Below are 15,524 nucleotides of genomic sequence, written 5' to 3' on the forward strand. Positions count from 1 at the left end.
GAGCTATGGAGGATGCCTAGGTGCTTGGAGCCTCTGCAACTATACTAACACATCTTAAGTGCTGCTTTAAAACAAAAGATACAGCTTCACCTTTGAAAGAGATCACTGGCTTCATTTTAAAGAGAACCACAACAATATCATTCACCCGGGGCCTCAGCAAGCAGCCTGCTATCAGTGCTGGGCTGCCGTCTTCATGAATTTACTTACTCCAGGAAGGATTATGTTCTTTCTAAGGAAAGCGAGGATGCACTGGCAGACAAGCTGTTACGGGTTGCCATTAAAAAGTCAGTTTTCATCCTCACATCAGTACAGAGCAATACAAATATAAGCTTTGTACAAGGTGCCTAATTACTACATTGAACTTGGCAGAAATATCATCATACACGTGGGTCCCTAAATACTGTACTATACATTACTGTGTGCTAAAAGGACTTTTTTAAATATATATCGATGCAAATAATTCTGTTATGCTTTCCCAAATTCTCCCCTTCCCCAAACTAGTAACTTTTCTATCTTGAAGTAATCACCCCGACGATTCTCTTTCCAGCTGATTTAGGGATGATTCACATATTGCTGTGCAAAGGCCTGGGCCTATTTCCTAAAGCAAAAAGCAATATAACCAGCCACATATTCCTTTTGCCCCTCTAAGAAAGGACAGGAGAACATTAAGTGGACCCTAGAAAAATGTATCGGAACTTTCAAATAAGAAACAGAGGACAAAAATATTAAAAGTCAGTAAGACATGTCAGAAAAAAAGTTTTTAGTGCAGCTGAGACCCTTATTGCTACTACAGAATTCAAATGAGCTTTGAGGAATTCACTTCCAACCCTGGAGATGAAATAGACCCCCTAGAAACCTGTTCAGAACTACATAAAGCCTGTGAGTTTTCAGAGGGGACTGCAGCTACAGAGAAAAGTTCGAAATGAAAAAGAAATAGGTTTCTATTATCCCACTAGTCATCTTCAATAGGTAAGAATGTTTGCTGAAATAAGGCAAGTGTATTCCACCTACTCTGAAAACACGCTAAAAAGTAGGAGGAAGCAGTCATCTCAGGTTAATCTGGTCACACAGTAAGAGATGGCTTATTTCTAGCAACGAGACAGCAATTTATCTGGCTTGGTCCAGGGTTAACATGTCTGGCAAAACCCTTCAGAGAAGAAATTACAGTTTAGATACCATACGCTAGTTGATACAGATGAATAATCCAGGGGTACAAAGCTGTTAACAGCTCTGGTTATCAAGCTGTTTATGATAATCAAATAACGATCAGCTTTTAGAAAAAAATAGCTACTTTATTGCATAGGAACCTGTGCACCAACCTGGATCATAGGAAGCTGCATGCTGTCAAAAGCCAACAGAAATAGCCCTTACGCTTGTAGGAAGAGCCTCAGCTGAATGCTGGGGGTAACTTACCTCTTGGTTAATGCCTTGAGTTCCCAAACTGAGCTATGCAGATCCGTGCCCGTGCTTCCAGCCACTTCAAATAGGGATGACTGAACAGCCCAGCACAGACTCTGAAAATGCAGTTTCTACTGCCCTCACAAGATTTGCTTGGAAAAACAAACCAAGTTTGGAAACACCAGCAATAAGTTACATCAATCTTGCTTGCTCAGACAGCCTGGTATCTTGGCAAAAGGGATGGGGGATATATGTCACTCTCCTGACAAAACTGCAATCATTCATCAAAATATTATAGTATAGTCCCAGCACAGATCATTGCCATAGCAGCGAACACTAATTGCATTAAGTAGTTAACTACTGGTTATCTAGAAAAGTGTTCTCTTCATGTTTCAGTCTTAGAAGTTTAAAAACAAAAACAACAACAAACAACATGCAACAAACTCTTACCTTCTCCACATCCTCTGCCTCACTTGCTGTGTACTGCAGAACTTCACTGGTCTCACTGCAAAGAAGAAAAAACTGAACTCACAGGACACAACTGCTCTTACCAGCCTCTCACCTCTACAACAAAATGAAGTTCAAAGGCAAAAAATAACAAAAGCAGATCCACCAGTTCCACTTTCCTCCCTCCCCCAAACATTTAGAGTCCTCACAATAGAATTCCTATTATATCTGTAAGTTGTGTCTTTCCTGGTACAAAATCGCTTTTAAAGTGCAAGTGACCCATGAAAAATTCCATAGTTTTAGTTCATTAAATAAAAAAAATGAAAGTATCTCACCTAAGAGTTTATTTCCATTTTACTAATGTGGATAGCTGCCTCAATTACAATTGCCCTGTTTGTTCAAAATCTTAGTTTAACCCAAAACTTCATTAGATGTTTCATTTTATAACCACAAGTATTAACATATGTATTAAGCTTTAAGAAAGGAATACATTAATTTATCATTATTTATTAATACTGAGCTAACTGAACCAATGCAACACAGGTAGCAGTATCTGCTATTAGAAAAAAAAACAACATAGAAAACAGCTAACAACATCCTAGTAACAAGATTGTTTTCCTATTTATACAGCAACCTTCATAGAAAAGTCACTTGCAGAGCTGGGCCACAACAGGAGTTCCTTTACGAATGTGTTTCACTGCTGTATACACACAACCCTTTATGACAGTCATTCCCAAACCTGCCTCAGCCATCCTGAATGACTGTTCCTTCAATTAATTTCTCCTTGAAGAGAAAATAAAATGGAAGCCAAATAGGTATGGTATATCAAATTATACACAGCAAAGCTAAAGAGCACGGAAAAGACTTCATAGGCTTTTTTACTTATCACAACCACCTCAAACTTTAATCAATATTAAGACTGGAATGGAAGTCTAAACATAGCTGCTGGAAGTAAACACATTAGCAAAATAACTTAAAACTGCAACAGTCCAAACTATTTCCTAGTCCGCATTATCAGTGCTCAATCAGAACAGCTTGGGTTAAAAAAAAAAACACTTCCTTTATAAAGCACCTTTTATTCCTGTGAACCCCCAAGCTCTTACGGGGTCGGCCATTTAACTGGTGCTCACAACAGGCGAACTATTTAGAGAGTTTTTTCCTCAACTTAAGGGGAGGGAAAAAAAAAAGCAGAAGGCCTCACACAATTCTTCAGTCACAGAAAGAAGAAAAGAAACGTTCTGCTTTCAAAGGGAGCAGATGAGACTGTGTAGGATGCATACGTGCATCTTCAATTTCAGCTGTCACTAATCAGAGGAGGAGGCCAGACTTCACCAGAGCCTTACACTGGCAATTGCATTAACAGTGCAGATCAAATTGCTTGATACTCTGCAGATTATTAGGGCTTTCATTAAGAGAAAACAGCTGCTCAGTGGAAGCACTACTGGATATGAAAGATAACATTAGTAATCTGACGCTTTGGGCCAGAAAAGAAAGTCAAACAAAATACAAAAAGCAGTGTGTTTACAAGCATAAAACAGTACCTGCCACACAGCATGGGGCTCACAAATCACTTCCAAAATAAATAAATAAAAAGGAGACAAAGACATTAACAAACATGTCAGACTAGAAAGGAAGCACACATTCTATGATAACCAAATATTCAGTATAAGACAGATCACTAAGGTCAGCACAAAATTGTTCTAGATAAACAGAACAAGAGAACTGGAATTTTGCAAAGTAACAAACTAGATAATTTTCCTCATAGATTTCAAGACATTTTCAAGAAAAACAGAAGACAAGCAAACATGAGCTTGAACACAGGACGGATGCAGGCCAGGAGTTTGTCCAACAGTCTGTAATGGAAATAATTCCTCTTAGCCTGTTTGGACCAAATATTGGTCATTCTTGAGAAACAGAAGTGAAGTACTTTGTGTGCTTAGAGACCAACAGCCAGGCTTGACTATAGTTCAACGCATCACTCTGCGAGCCAGCAAACAGTTAAAGATAGTTTAAGCCTCTGTAGATCTACCCAATCTGCAAGCCCTCAGTGAGGTCCAGAGAAGTGCAAAGCTGAAGTTTCACACGTTTAGAACTCCTCCACATCAAGGGGACGGAGACGTCCTCCTTCAGACCTGAGCAGGCAGATTGATCTGACAAGCCATTGTGAGCCCGCACGCTGATGAGGATGCCAACCAGAGGGTGTTTGCTTAACAAGTGTACTGACCATGTACAGACAAAGGGGAAAGAGTTGAAATCACAGCAGGACCAGCTAGTCTAGGATTTAGCCTCACTGAACAACACAGTATATTTTCTGATCCAAAGAATAAGCAGCAGTTTCCTCCTCTCCAGTAAATTCAAACCAATTCTGCCCGCAGGGGGATTACAGTCCCACGGTTTCCCACTCTCCCTTTCTGTCACAAGCCCCCCATTTCCTTCAGACAGCTGTGTGCAAGCCACTAATCTGTAGGGGACGCACACAGAGGCAGCTGACCGTACACTGCACCAACAACTTCTGCCCTGTATGAATAACACGCTCGATATTAAGTCACTCAGTTCAATTGCTGACAGCATAATTACACTGATCTACCTTGGGAGCTGAAGCAAGAAAGCAAGAAGAAAGCAAGCAAGCTACAGTATTCCTAAAGATCTATTCTGACTTAAATAAATGAAACTCAACAGTCAACTTCATGCACAAACCAAATCCTGCACGAGTAGAGATTGTGTTGATGTAAAGTAGGCCTGCCTCTGACCTTTAACAGCTTTCCTTCCAGGAAGGAATTTGTTTTCAAGGGACCCAGATTGCTTATGTTCATATGCTTTTATATTTTTAAGACAGTTTGATTTTTGATAAGAGTTCTTCTGTAAGAATTGGGACAGCTGGCAAACTATTATAGTCTCAACTTCACACATGCTTGCTTCCCAGCTAGAGAAAGCCCAAAGTCCACAGACAAGCACCTTCAGTCTCTAGAAGCAGGCAGCAGTGCAACCTTTATTTAACACTAACAAGTCCATCGAATCCTCTTCTGGCTGTAAAAGAGCGTGCCTCAAAAAGTAGAGAAACAGAACTAGAGAAATGGAAGAAGCCCTTACCTGAAAACTTTCTCCTCTTCCTCTGCATCACTATGAAGTAACTAGCCAAAGCTGTAACAACTGAGAGGAGTTCTTAGGAGGGGAGAAGTCATAGGTGTTCTGACTCTCCACAAAAGCCTGAGAAAAACTTGTATTGCAATATGCCCTCCTCACATCGCACAAACGCAAACATGTACAGCTGTAACTTCGGCACTTTGGGCATCATCACCCCAAGAAAGCACCCCACGCACTACCTTGAGCTAACAAGAACAGCAAAGGGGCCAACCACATGCAGAGCACTGTCAGAAGAGGGAGACAGAGACAGAACTGGGTTTTGCAGAGCAAACAGACCAGATCCCTGGCTGTGCTGCAAAGAAATAACTTCCCTGTATGATTCCACAACTGATAATAACTGATAAATAACTGATAATTGATGAAATAACTTCCCTGTATGACTCCACCCTGAAAGCTTCCCTGTATGATTCCACAACAGTGAAGCTGTAACTCCCCAAGACAGAAGGCTGAAAAACAGTACTGCAGATCAGGGCTCATTAGCTAAGTTTAAAAAAAATGAATTTACCATTGCATACACTTCTCCCACTCTGAATCTCTTAAGAGTCAAAAAACTTCTATAAAGCTCACACCTAAATATACTTCATTTATAAGATTCCAACATTGTAACACTAGCATTAAGCTTCTTAGACGAAAGAGGTAACTAACTGTACGCAAGTATACACAGATATTATGCCATGGATGCAATCATTACATTACATTGTGCTATATATTAGAAGGAGGATTTCTCACGTGACATGGTTTTATTTGCTTCTCTTATTAGAAATTTTAAGATTTGCACACATTTTACTTGAAGATTTAATGGACGGAACAGTTTTGTTTGCTAACCTGATCTCTGGTAAGAAGGTTTTCTTGTAAGCATCCTCAATGTTCTGGAGATACAGAGGAGACACCTTTCTCTCATACGGCTAAAAAAAACAAAACAGAAGAGCAGCGTTGTGAGGTTTGGTTTCTCCCCCACCTCCCCGTGCAGCAGTCTAAGGAAAAGTTGCTGTTACACCATCTATCATGGGCTCTGCTCTTGTATTAGCAGAGAAATATCCAGCAAACCACACAGGCATTAATGAGAGTTTCAAGAATTATGACATCTGGAGTGTTTAGGATTAGTGTTTAGAGTGTTTAGAAACACCTAGAGTTTCCCAAAGAATAAGTGGCAGTCCGCATTAATCACTGCTTTACCCCATACTGTTATCTCCATGGTTTTAATTATTAGACATGAGTAAGATTCTTCTGATATGCTAGTGAATCTAGAAAGATAGGGAAAGAAAAGATAAGGAAAGAAAGGTTCAAAAGAAGGACGGAAAAGCAAAAAAAGCTTTCTTATAACTTATTTCAGTTTATGGGAATTCTCATTTTTCCCAAGTTTGCACGAACCATACATCAACAGCCTCAAAAAGATTAACTTTCCAAGGAATGATTAAACCGTGTAATTAAGGAAGTTTAATATAATTACACAGAAAAAAGGAGAAGATTGGTTCTCCTGCTGGAAATGCAGACTCAAAACAACGTGGATCCACTTCTTCTGGTTTCAGATAAGTGCATGGGCAACCATCTACTCCCCTATCTTTCTTTGGGATTTCATATCTGCTGTTAAACAGTTCACTGTCTGCTACATCTACTGCACAACATGCCTTAACATCACATTTGCAAAATACGCAAGGAATTTCTCTCATCTAGCATGCATTCCTTCAATTCAATCTTAACACCAAATTACAATTTCTGCCACCATTCAAGCAGGAAATGCTCATCCAAGATGCCCATTACGTTAGAAGAATCAACAGCTCTGCTAGCTGCACCCACTGGAGGGCTCTTCTTTTTCCAGCGCCCTGCAATAACTGTGCTTGGTACCAATCACAAACACTCCATCCACCAAAAACCCAGAATTCCCACAAACATCACCCCCAAACAGGTGCTACAATGTTCAGCAGTACCACTGCCCCAAGGAAGTTCTGCTACATCAGCAATTCCTGCCAGAAGATCTCAAAAATATCGCTGACATTTTTGCTCATGGGGCGAAGAACTCAGAGGTTCCCACAATACATTAAGAAGTTTCTAATTCTGTAACTGAAGCTGCTAAAACAAAGAAATCTATAGTTTTCCCATACAAGAGCATCTTGTTGATTAAAGGGTAGAGGAGCATTCAGTCAGTGCCTAAACTGCCAGAGGGCAGAAGGGGAGTCAGTTGAACAGTAGACTAAGCAATTTGGGCCACGCAAATGACGGAGCAGCAAGGCAGCCTTCCACTTACAGCTCCGAAGGCACTTCCCTTTGGCAATGACCAGCCACCCTCTTAACTGAGCAAGGAGCTGCTCAGGAAACAAAACGCTACTGACTTACCCCAGCACGCCAACATGCACAAGCCAGCTTCAAGAAGCAGGCATCACCAAGCGTTTAAGGGATGTGAGAATGTTTTTTCTAATAAATCAAAGCTGTCTTTTAATATAGCAGGCTATCCACAGTTAAATAATTCACTTGAATACAATTTCCCACAGCCTTTCAATAAGGGATAAGGTAAACATCATTTAATCCTCATAACGCAGCTGAGAACAGTTACAAACACATGTGCAAATATCACAGGAGGGTGAAGAAAAAAATCCCAAACCAAAAACCTAGCTTAGATTAGTCTTTATACAGAAACACTCTCCAGCTTTACTGGACTACTGAAACAGTCTTTGATCAGAAATCCAATACGCTGATATAATGAGACAAGTAATATTAAGAGAGTAATATATTAATATTATGCTACAGAACAAAAGTTAACTTTCTTCTCAATAGTAGTCTCCACCCAATACCATAAATTCAAAAAGACAACTTGAAGACAAATTACTACAGTTCCAAAGGATTTTTGAAAACAAACTGTCAAGGATCTACAGTAAGTAAAAATCTATCATAACCTCAGACTAGACAGAAGTTGCACTGGTGACAAGAATCAAACATTGCTTATGAACTTTGCAGCAGACTAGCCAGAAAGCTCCCTGGCTTTTGTATCTCATGGGAGACCTATGAAAAAGTTTCAAGTTTGAAGTGTGCAGTTTCATTGTGTTCACACGAAAGCACCAAACTGTAATTTTTCCTAATTTCAGCAGGTTAACTGAACTTGCTGATCATCCTTTCTCGAGTTGGCACAACACAGTAGTGTCAACACAGGTCTGAAAAACAAGTCAACTGCGGAAGCCAGAGGAGGGGGCCGCCCGCTGGGGCTTCTGGCACTCAGGAAGCACAGATAATCTTTGGGCATTTTGCAAGAAGCATGTTATCTAAGTGTGACTCCTAAATGTGACTCCTGAAACAGCAGCTATCAGAGCTGATTTTTAAGAGCTGATCAATTTTTACAGAAGTGAATTTACACAAGTGAAATCGGGAATTTTTTTTATTTTTTTATTTTTTTTTTAGAGCAGGCGTATCAGAATACCCACACAGTTATCACCAACACGTAGTTCTTACACCTAAGAGGACTAGAAGCTTCTCGGAAGTGGAATTCTGCAGCAGATTCCATGGGACTCAAACACAAAGGCATGACTGCAACAGACACTAGCATGCAATGATAGTGGCAAAACAGAAAATTACCTCTCCTTTCTCCTGAAGCCTCTTCTGCACGTCTGGGACAGGTACATCTAAATAAATGACCAAGTGCGGTGGTAGGAATTCACTGATGCTGACCTCTTTGATCTCCTTGTAGTGAGCAAGACCTGTACAAAAAACAAATACAATGAGATCTAGTGGCAGCAAAACTTAACCCAAATGATGAACAAGTGCAAAGTAACAGCATTAAAATTATAACATCAGGTGAAGAATCTGTAACTATTTCTTCAGTGTTTTTTTTCCCCCTGTTTAGTAAACACACTTTATTTACAAATAAATCATATCCTGATTTGTAGTCTCCTCTTCTTGGCTGATATACCAAGCTGAACAGTAGGCTTTTCCTCAAATAGGATTCAGCAAGTTTTCAGGATTAAGAAAAATAAAAATCTTCAGGAAACAGAAAGTAAACTAAGGAGCTACAAGGACTGAGATCTAAGAATCTTTAACATACCTGTTACATCAAAAGGAGAATTTATTTCTGACTTCACTTTAGTTTTCTCTATTGTTTAGAGCCAGCCTCTCAAAACACCAAGGAGGGACAGCAACACTCATGTCACCTGAGGTCACTCATGTCACCAGCTGGCTGGGGCTGCCTTCTGTTAGCCGCAGCCTCACACAAAAAATAAACAGCCCTGTCTCACCACAAAGGTCAGACTGCAGCCAAGGTGGCACTGCAAAATGTCACATGCTACAAGAAGAGTAATGATACTTTGCAAGAAGAGATGTATTTCCCACTAAGGGCAAAAACTCAAAGATAAGGCATGCCTTTGCCCTGTCCTTTGATGCACAGACAAGATCACGCTGGGATAAAGCAAGTATTTTAGAGGAGATCAGTAACCTGGGTTCAGGGGGCATACTTAGTACTACTGAACAGCTACGCAGTTGCTCTGTTCTCTATTCTCAACAGCAGACCTTCACTCCAAAACCGCGATGACCAGATTCCACCTTACTGTGTGCGACTGGAAGACCTCCACATACAGAAACATGTATCTGAGAGGAGCCAGCCAGTTCTGTGCAACTGAATTCTTCTACCACATTAACACCTTAAAGCATTCTTTAGGTACCACTTTGGTGATTAGGAATCCAGGCAAGTTCAGGGGAAGCATTTATTCAACATTTAAGTGACGTGAATGGCACTATAAATAGTTCCGTTTAACAAAGCTCAAGTGCAAGCTTTCCTCACTAAGGCTCCTTGTTTTAGCTAGAAACGTAGTACCACGCTTTCAAATTCAAAGTTTGAGAAAAATTTAAAGCCTACTACGCTTGGCATCACAGTGAAAAGCAGTAGACAGCATTTCTAATCAAGGAGTTTGCTGTTAAGGATTTTGGTGCACCTGGTTATTTGTTGACTGAATTTTATATTAAATTGTAGGTTGCTGAGCTTCATTTGCAAACCAGTAAGACGAAGTTCATTTTAACCAGCTCTCAAACTCATTCAGCACAAAGCTACAACTTACAGTGGGTGTTAAGCAAATTTAGACTTCCTAAATCTAAGCCAAATCAGGCAAGACAGCAGAAACACAAAGGCATTCAGGGAAACAAGTACCTTTACCTCAGGAGTAGCCTAAATGCTTGATTTGCTAAGAACAGGCAGAAATAAGTTTCCAGCTTTAGCCCTGGCTTTACAGCTGCTCTCTATAGACTTCCACGCTTCTGTGGAGCTTTAAGACCACGCAACCTGCTCCGGAGCGTGACTACCTTCACAGCTGAAAAGGATTTTCCTGAACTTTTTAAGTAGAACTTCTTGTATTTCCATTTGTGCCCTTCACCTTCAAAGGTGGTGATCACCCTGCCTTGACCTGCTGACAACACTCCTCTTCATGCAGCACCCAGGATGCTGGCAGCCGTCTTCTTCCAAAGAAGCACGTTGCTGGCTTACGTTCAACTAGCTGTCCAACAAGACCCCCAGGTCCTCCTCCACAAAACTACCTCCCAGACATTTTGCTCCCAGCATATACTGGTGCTTGCAGTTACCCATTCCCAGGTGCAGCAGAACTTCGCACTCCCTTTTGTTTAGCTCCATGAGGTTACCATCCAGCCACTTCTCCAGCCTGTCTGTCCAGGTCCCCCTGAATAGCACCAAATGCGTATGGTGTCAACCACTCCCCCCACCAGAATTTTGCATCACCTGCGTGACTGCCGAGGCCATACTCTGACCTGTCACCATACATTTTGAACCCAGTTTAAACCTTATCTGGCCTCCCTGGGATATACCACTACTGACTGGCCCCCAGCCGGACTTCACACTGCTGATCACTAAGCCTTGAGTCCAGCACTTCAGCCAGTTTTCAGTCCACAGGACTGCCCACATACATAGTCTATACATCATCGGTTTGTCAACGAGGAGGTTATGAGATACAGCATTGAAAGCCTTGCTCAACTCAAGATAAACAGCATCCATTGCTCTCCCCTTGTCCACCAAGCTAGCCTTCTTTGAGGAGCTAACAATCCAGTGGTTACACACAGCTTCCCTTTCATAAAACTATAATAATTATTCTCAGTCACCGTTACATCCTTAATATGTTTGGAAATAGCTTACAGAAGGAATTGCTCAATCACTTTCTACAGATCAAGCTGAGGCTAACTGGCCTGTAGTTTCCTGGATCCTCCTACTCCCCTTTCTTGAAGGCAAGAATGGCATTTTACATTCTCCGAGATTTAAAAGGGAACTGGTCATTTAAGTAGGCCAAATCCTGGTAACCCTTAATTCACCTCTCACCTAATGCTGCAAGATCAAGGTCTGCCTGAAGGACATCTAGTCTTCATAAGCATGCTCACACACATTTCCAGGGAGTCTCTGGCTGGCAAGACACAAGTAAGCAATACAAAGAATATATCTTCTTTAACACATATGCAGAACTGAAGCCTTGAAGAAAGGCTGGCAAGTAGCACGCATTGAGGTTGGTCTTCAATGCAAGGAACACCAAAATGCCAAGTACCTCATGAACAACTACAAGTATTTAAAGAGGTCAATCTTTCCAACAGGTTATTATTATTTTTTAATACTAACTACCACACTTCTTGATGAGATTATGGCAAAATAACTTCCTTTTTGCATGCAAGTAACTTACATCGTTTGTGGATATAGCCTTGTTTAAACATGGCATCCAAAAACACAAAGTCACTGTAGGGAGAACGCTCCATCACCACACCTTGTCCTGCAATTGAAAGTAGATTGCAATCATGCAAGGCTCAAGAAAGACTCTTGGCAGCAATATTCAAAATTAAAGACAGTGATATTCTTATAGGAAAACCTTCAGAAATTTGACTAAAAGATTTTAAAACAAAAAAGCAAGAATTTTCTGTTTGCACAAACACAGTGCATGCGTATTCTAAAAATGCCTGTCTAATACACAAATTCTTGTTCTGTGCCTTCACTACAGTAACTAAGTATTACCATATTTGAACACCTCAGTTACACTTGTGTTTGGCACACTCTCTAGAATTCACACCCTTTCTCCTCTTTACTACCTTTATTGATGATTTGAATGAGGGAATTGAGTGCACCCTCAGGAAGTTTGCAGACGACACCAAGCTGGGGGGATGTGCTGATCTACCAGAGGGTAGGAAGGCCCTGCAGAGGAACCTGGACAGGATGGGTCGATGGGCAGAGGCCAACAGGGTGAGGTTCAACATGGCTAAGTGCTGGGTCCTGCACTTTGGCCACAACAGCCCCATGCAGCGCTACAGGCTTGGGGCAGAGCGGCTCAAAAGCTGTGTAGAGGAAAAGGACCTGGGGGTGCTGACTGATGCTCTCCTGAACGTGAGCTGGCAGTGTGCCCAGGTGGCCAAGAAGGCCAGCGGCATCCTGGCTTGTATCAGGAATAGTGCAGCCAGCAGGACCAGGGAGGTGATCATCCCCTTGTACTCAGCCCTGGTGAGGCTGCACTGCAAGTACTGTGTTCAGTTTTGGGCCCCTCACTACAAGAAGGGCATCGAGGCCCTGGAGCGTGTCCATAGAAGGGCTATGAAGCTGGTGAGGGGTCTGGAACAGAAGTCCTATGAGGTGAGGGACTGGAGTTGTTTAGTCTGGAGAAGAGGAGGCTCGGGGGAGACCTTACTGCTCTCTAGAACTACCTGAAAGGAAGTTTTCTTCTCACTGGTTACTAGTGATAGAACCAGAGGGAATGGCCTCAAGTTGCACCAGGGGAGGTTCAGGTCGAAAATGAGGAGACGTTTCTTCTCAGAAAGAGCAGTCAGGCATTGGAATGGGTTGCCCAGGGAGGTGGTGGCGTCACCGTCCCTTGGGGTGTTTAAGGAAAGGTTGGACGTGATGCTTAGGGACATGGTTCAGTGGGTGACAGTGGTGGTAGGGGATGGTTGGACCAGATGACCTTGGAGGTCTTTTCCAACCCTTATGATTCTATAATTTACATTTTTTTTTGGAAAACTCTTTTATTAAAGCACAAGCAACAGGTAAGTCACTGTTGAATGAGAAAAGCTTTTCACACCAGAAACATTCTGGAATTATAGCAATACCACCATAAAACAGTATTTATGGAAATCAAAATGACTGAACAAAAAATGCCATCAGCAACAAAGTACAGGGAGAGTTTTAAAAATGGCTGTAGAATTCACAGCTGTCTCAGTATGCTTAAGATGGCCATTTTAATAGACATTGCCCAATTACAATTAATAAAACTGGTAACTGATAACCAATATGCATTCCTTTCACTAGAAATGATACAAGATGCTGTTCTAACACAAAATACGCAAGGTATTTTTCTAAATGGACTGTTAACCCATACTCACTAAGAGGGTCTCCATTTCAAAAATGCAGACGCTAGCAAAATACTTCAAAACAGCTTAGCTATCTCAAGGTCAGAGCTTTCACTCAAGTTAATATAAAAATGAAATTTATTTACTGTAAAATCTAACCTGTGGACAGCAGATGTTCCAATGCATCAGCATACTGTAAAACACGGTTACCAAACAGCCAAGCCTGCAGTCTGTATGAGTGTCCATCAGGGCATTTTGGATCGTTGTAAAATCTCTCAAGGTTACAGAAACCATTAAATTTCTCATCCAGCAATGTTCCGTCTCCTGTGATTCTGTTTAGATAATGGATATCTGCTTCTGGGAAGTATTTCATTCCTGACAAAAAAGAAGAAACCCCAAACAGAACACCAGAGTAAGTTTTGTTTCTTTACAAGAAGTATCTCCTAGTCAGTTCATTTAAGTACATATGTCTGCTTTAATCTATACTTGAAAACAGCTCAAAATCCTATGGCCAGCCACCTCAGAGAAGGGGGACAAATCATAGTTATTAGGTTTTATTATTGCTCCACCTCCACGATGAGAGGTGAGCTATCAGTTTCAGCAGAACTTTTTTTTGCTACCAGTCTTCTATTCAACATGATGCTGAGTCCACACACACAGAAAACACCACCTACAAACCTCTTAATGTGCTCAGTGACCTAGGAGCTCAGGTGAGCAAAATGACCTCATTAGAACTAAAATCTCATTCACAACAAACAATACCTATTCACTCCACAGATATGACAAGCGCCCTGTCCTCATCTCAAAACTCACCAACATTTTATTCTGCCTTTATCTAGATACCCTTCACGTTAACTGTAGCATTACCTAATAATTTCCTAGTCAAGAATTGCTGTTTTGGTGAACTAAATTCCTTCACACAGAAATCACAATTACACTATTACATTATATTAAATATTACAAAGAAAATAAGATGTACCTAATTTTTCCGCTAGTTGTTGTGCAAGCTTGCCCTTCCCAGAACATAAACTGCCCTCCACTGTAAAGATTTTGCTATATTCAGTGAACTTTTTAGAAGTTCTGTCTCCCAATATGTAAGCCAGCCAGCCATACTGCAAATTCCGCATAGGGCTGATGTGAATTCTTGCCTGAAAGAAAACACAGCAATAAAATTAACAGATTATGTCACTCTTAGCCAAATGAGGCATGCTGAAAGAGCAGATTTTTCAGACCTGCGCAGGCAGGAAGTACACACATCTAACACAAGGAATTTTCATACAGCGCAGTGAGCGCTGCTGTTGCAGCTCAGCAGCTGAAGCAGTACGTAGGCTGAAAAGCTATTCGCAAAATGCAATACTGATAAGAAAACATGAAACAAATCCCAGTGTGTTTAAAGCTCGAGGCAGGGGAGCTCTGCCAAGAGCTCTTGTCTGAATCTAAGGAACTGGTGAAGGTTCCCTGACTTACTGAAGGCCACAGACAATTGACACGCCCTGCATTCACAAGTGAGATCCTACAGCAGGTTTTTGGTTGCATTTTTGTTCATTGTAGGGTAGAGATTAGCATTAGACCTTCTCCCAGCCTCTCAGGGAAGAAACAGCTGCAGCACTGCACGAGACAGCTCCCAAAGGTAAAGGTGCACAGAAACATGCACCTGGCCTGTGGGAGCTGCCTGCAGTACGCTGCCAATCTCCGCTCAGCCAAGCGGAGGGCGGCCCGCAGACCTCAGTGAGAGCCGAACAAGCCTCCCTCAGGGCACAGCAACCACACAAAGCTTTTAATTTCACTCGGGATCTCCCCACTCGCGCCCCGAGGCCACCCTGCCGTGCTGAAGGTCACCGGGTCACGCCGCAGCCACATCTCCTCAGCCCCATCCCCACGTCCTGCCTCCCCGCCTCCCCGCACCCCGGGCACAGCGGCTGTCCCTGCCCCTATGCGCCATGCATGCCCTACACGTCCCTGCCCCTATGCGCCATGCATGCCCTAGGTGCCCTACGTGCGCCCGCCCCGGCGCCCCACCGCCTCTGGCAGCCTCGGGGCAGCCGGAGCCGAAGCGACACCGCAAGGCGAGGCCCCTGCGGCCGCGGACCCCCGCCCCGGCCCCGCTCACCGCCGGCAGGACGGAGCTCCGCAGGCGGCCACGGACAGCGGCGGCGGCCGCCGGGCCCAAGCGGGCCCGCCACAAGGACATGGCGGCGCCGACCAGACGCGGGTCGCCACGAAATGGCGTCACGGCG

General features: G+C 42.5%; 1 protein-coding gene across 1 annotated transcript in view; it reads right to left on the bottom strand.

Moving 5' to 3' along the window:
- NDUFA10 (NADH:ubiquinone oxidoreductase subunit A10) overlaps positions 1–15,524 on the bottom strand; it is a 45,867-nt gene extending 30,343 nt beyond the window's left edge. The window contains exons 1-7 of the mRNA XM_035569852.2: positions 15,398–15,524; positions 14,267–14,435; positions 13,447–13,662; positions 11,640–11,726; positions 8,554–8,675; positions 5,815–5,894; positions 1,849–1,903 (exon numbers count right to left, since the gene is read on the bottom strand). Of these exons, the coding sequence (XP_035425745.1) occupies positions 1,849–1,903; positions 5,815–5,894; positions 8,554–8,675; positions 11,640–11,726; positions 13,447–13,662; positions 14,267–14,435; positions 15,398–15,478 (810 nt within the window). The 5' untranslated portion in view covers positions 15,479–15,524. The remainder of the gene's footprint in view (positions 1–1,848; positions 1,904–5,814; positions 5,895–8,553; positions 8,676–11,639; positions 11,727–13,446; positions 13,663–14,266; positions 14,436–15,397) is intronic.

This window comes from Cygnus atratus, chromosome 6 (genome assembly GCF_013377495.2).
Source record: "Cygnus atratus isolate AKBS03 ecotype Queensland, Australia chromosome 6, CAtr_DNAZoo_HiC_assembly, whole genome shotgun sequence".
Lineage (NCBI taxonomy): Eukaryota > Metazoa > Chordata > Aves > Anseriformes > Anatidae > Cygnus > Cygnus atratus.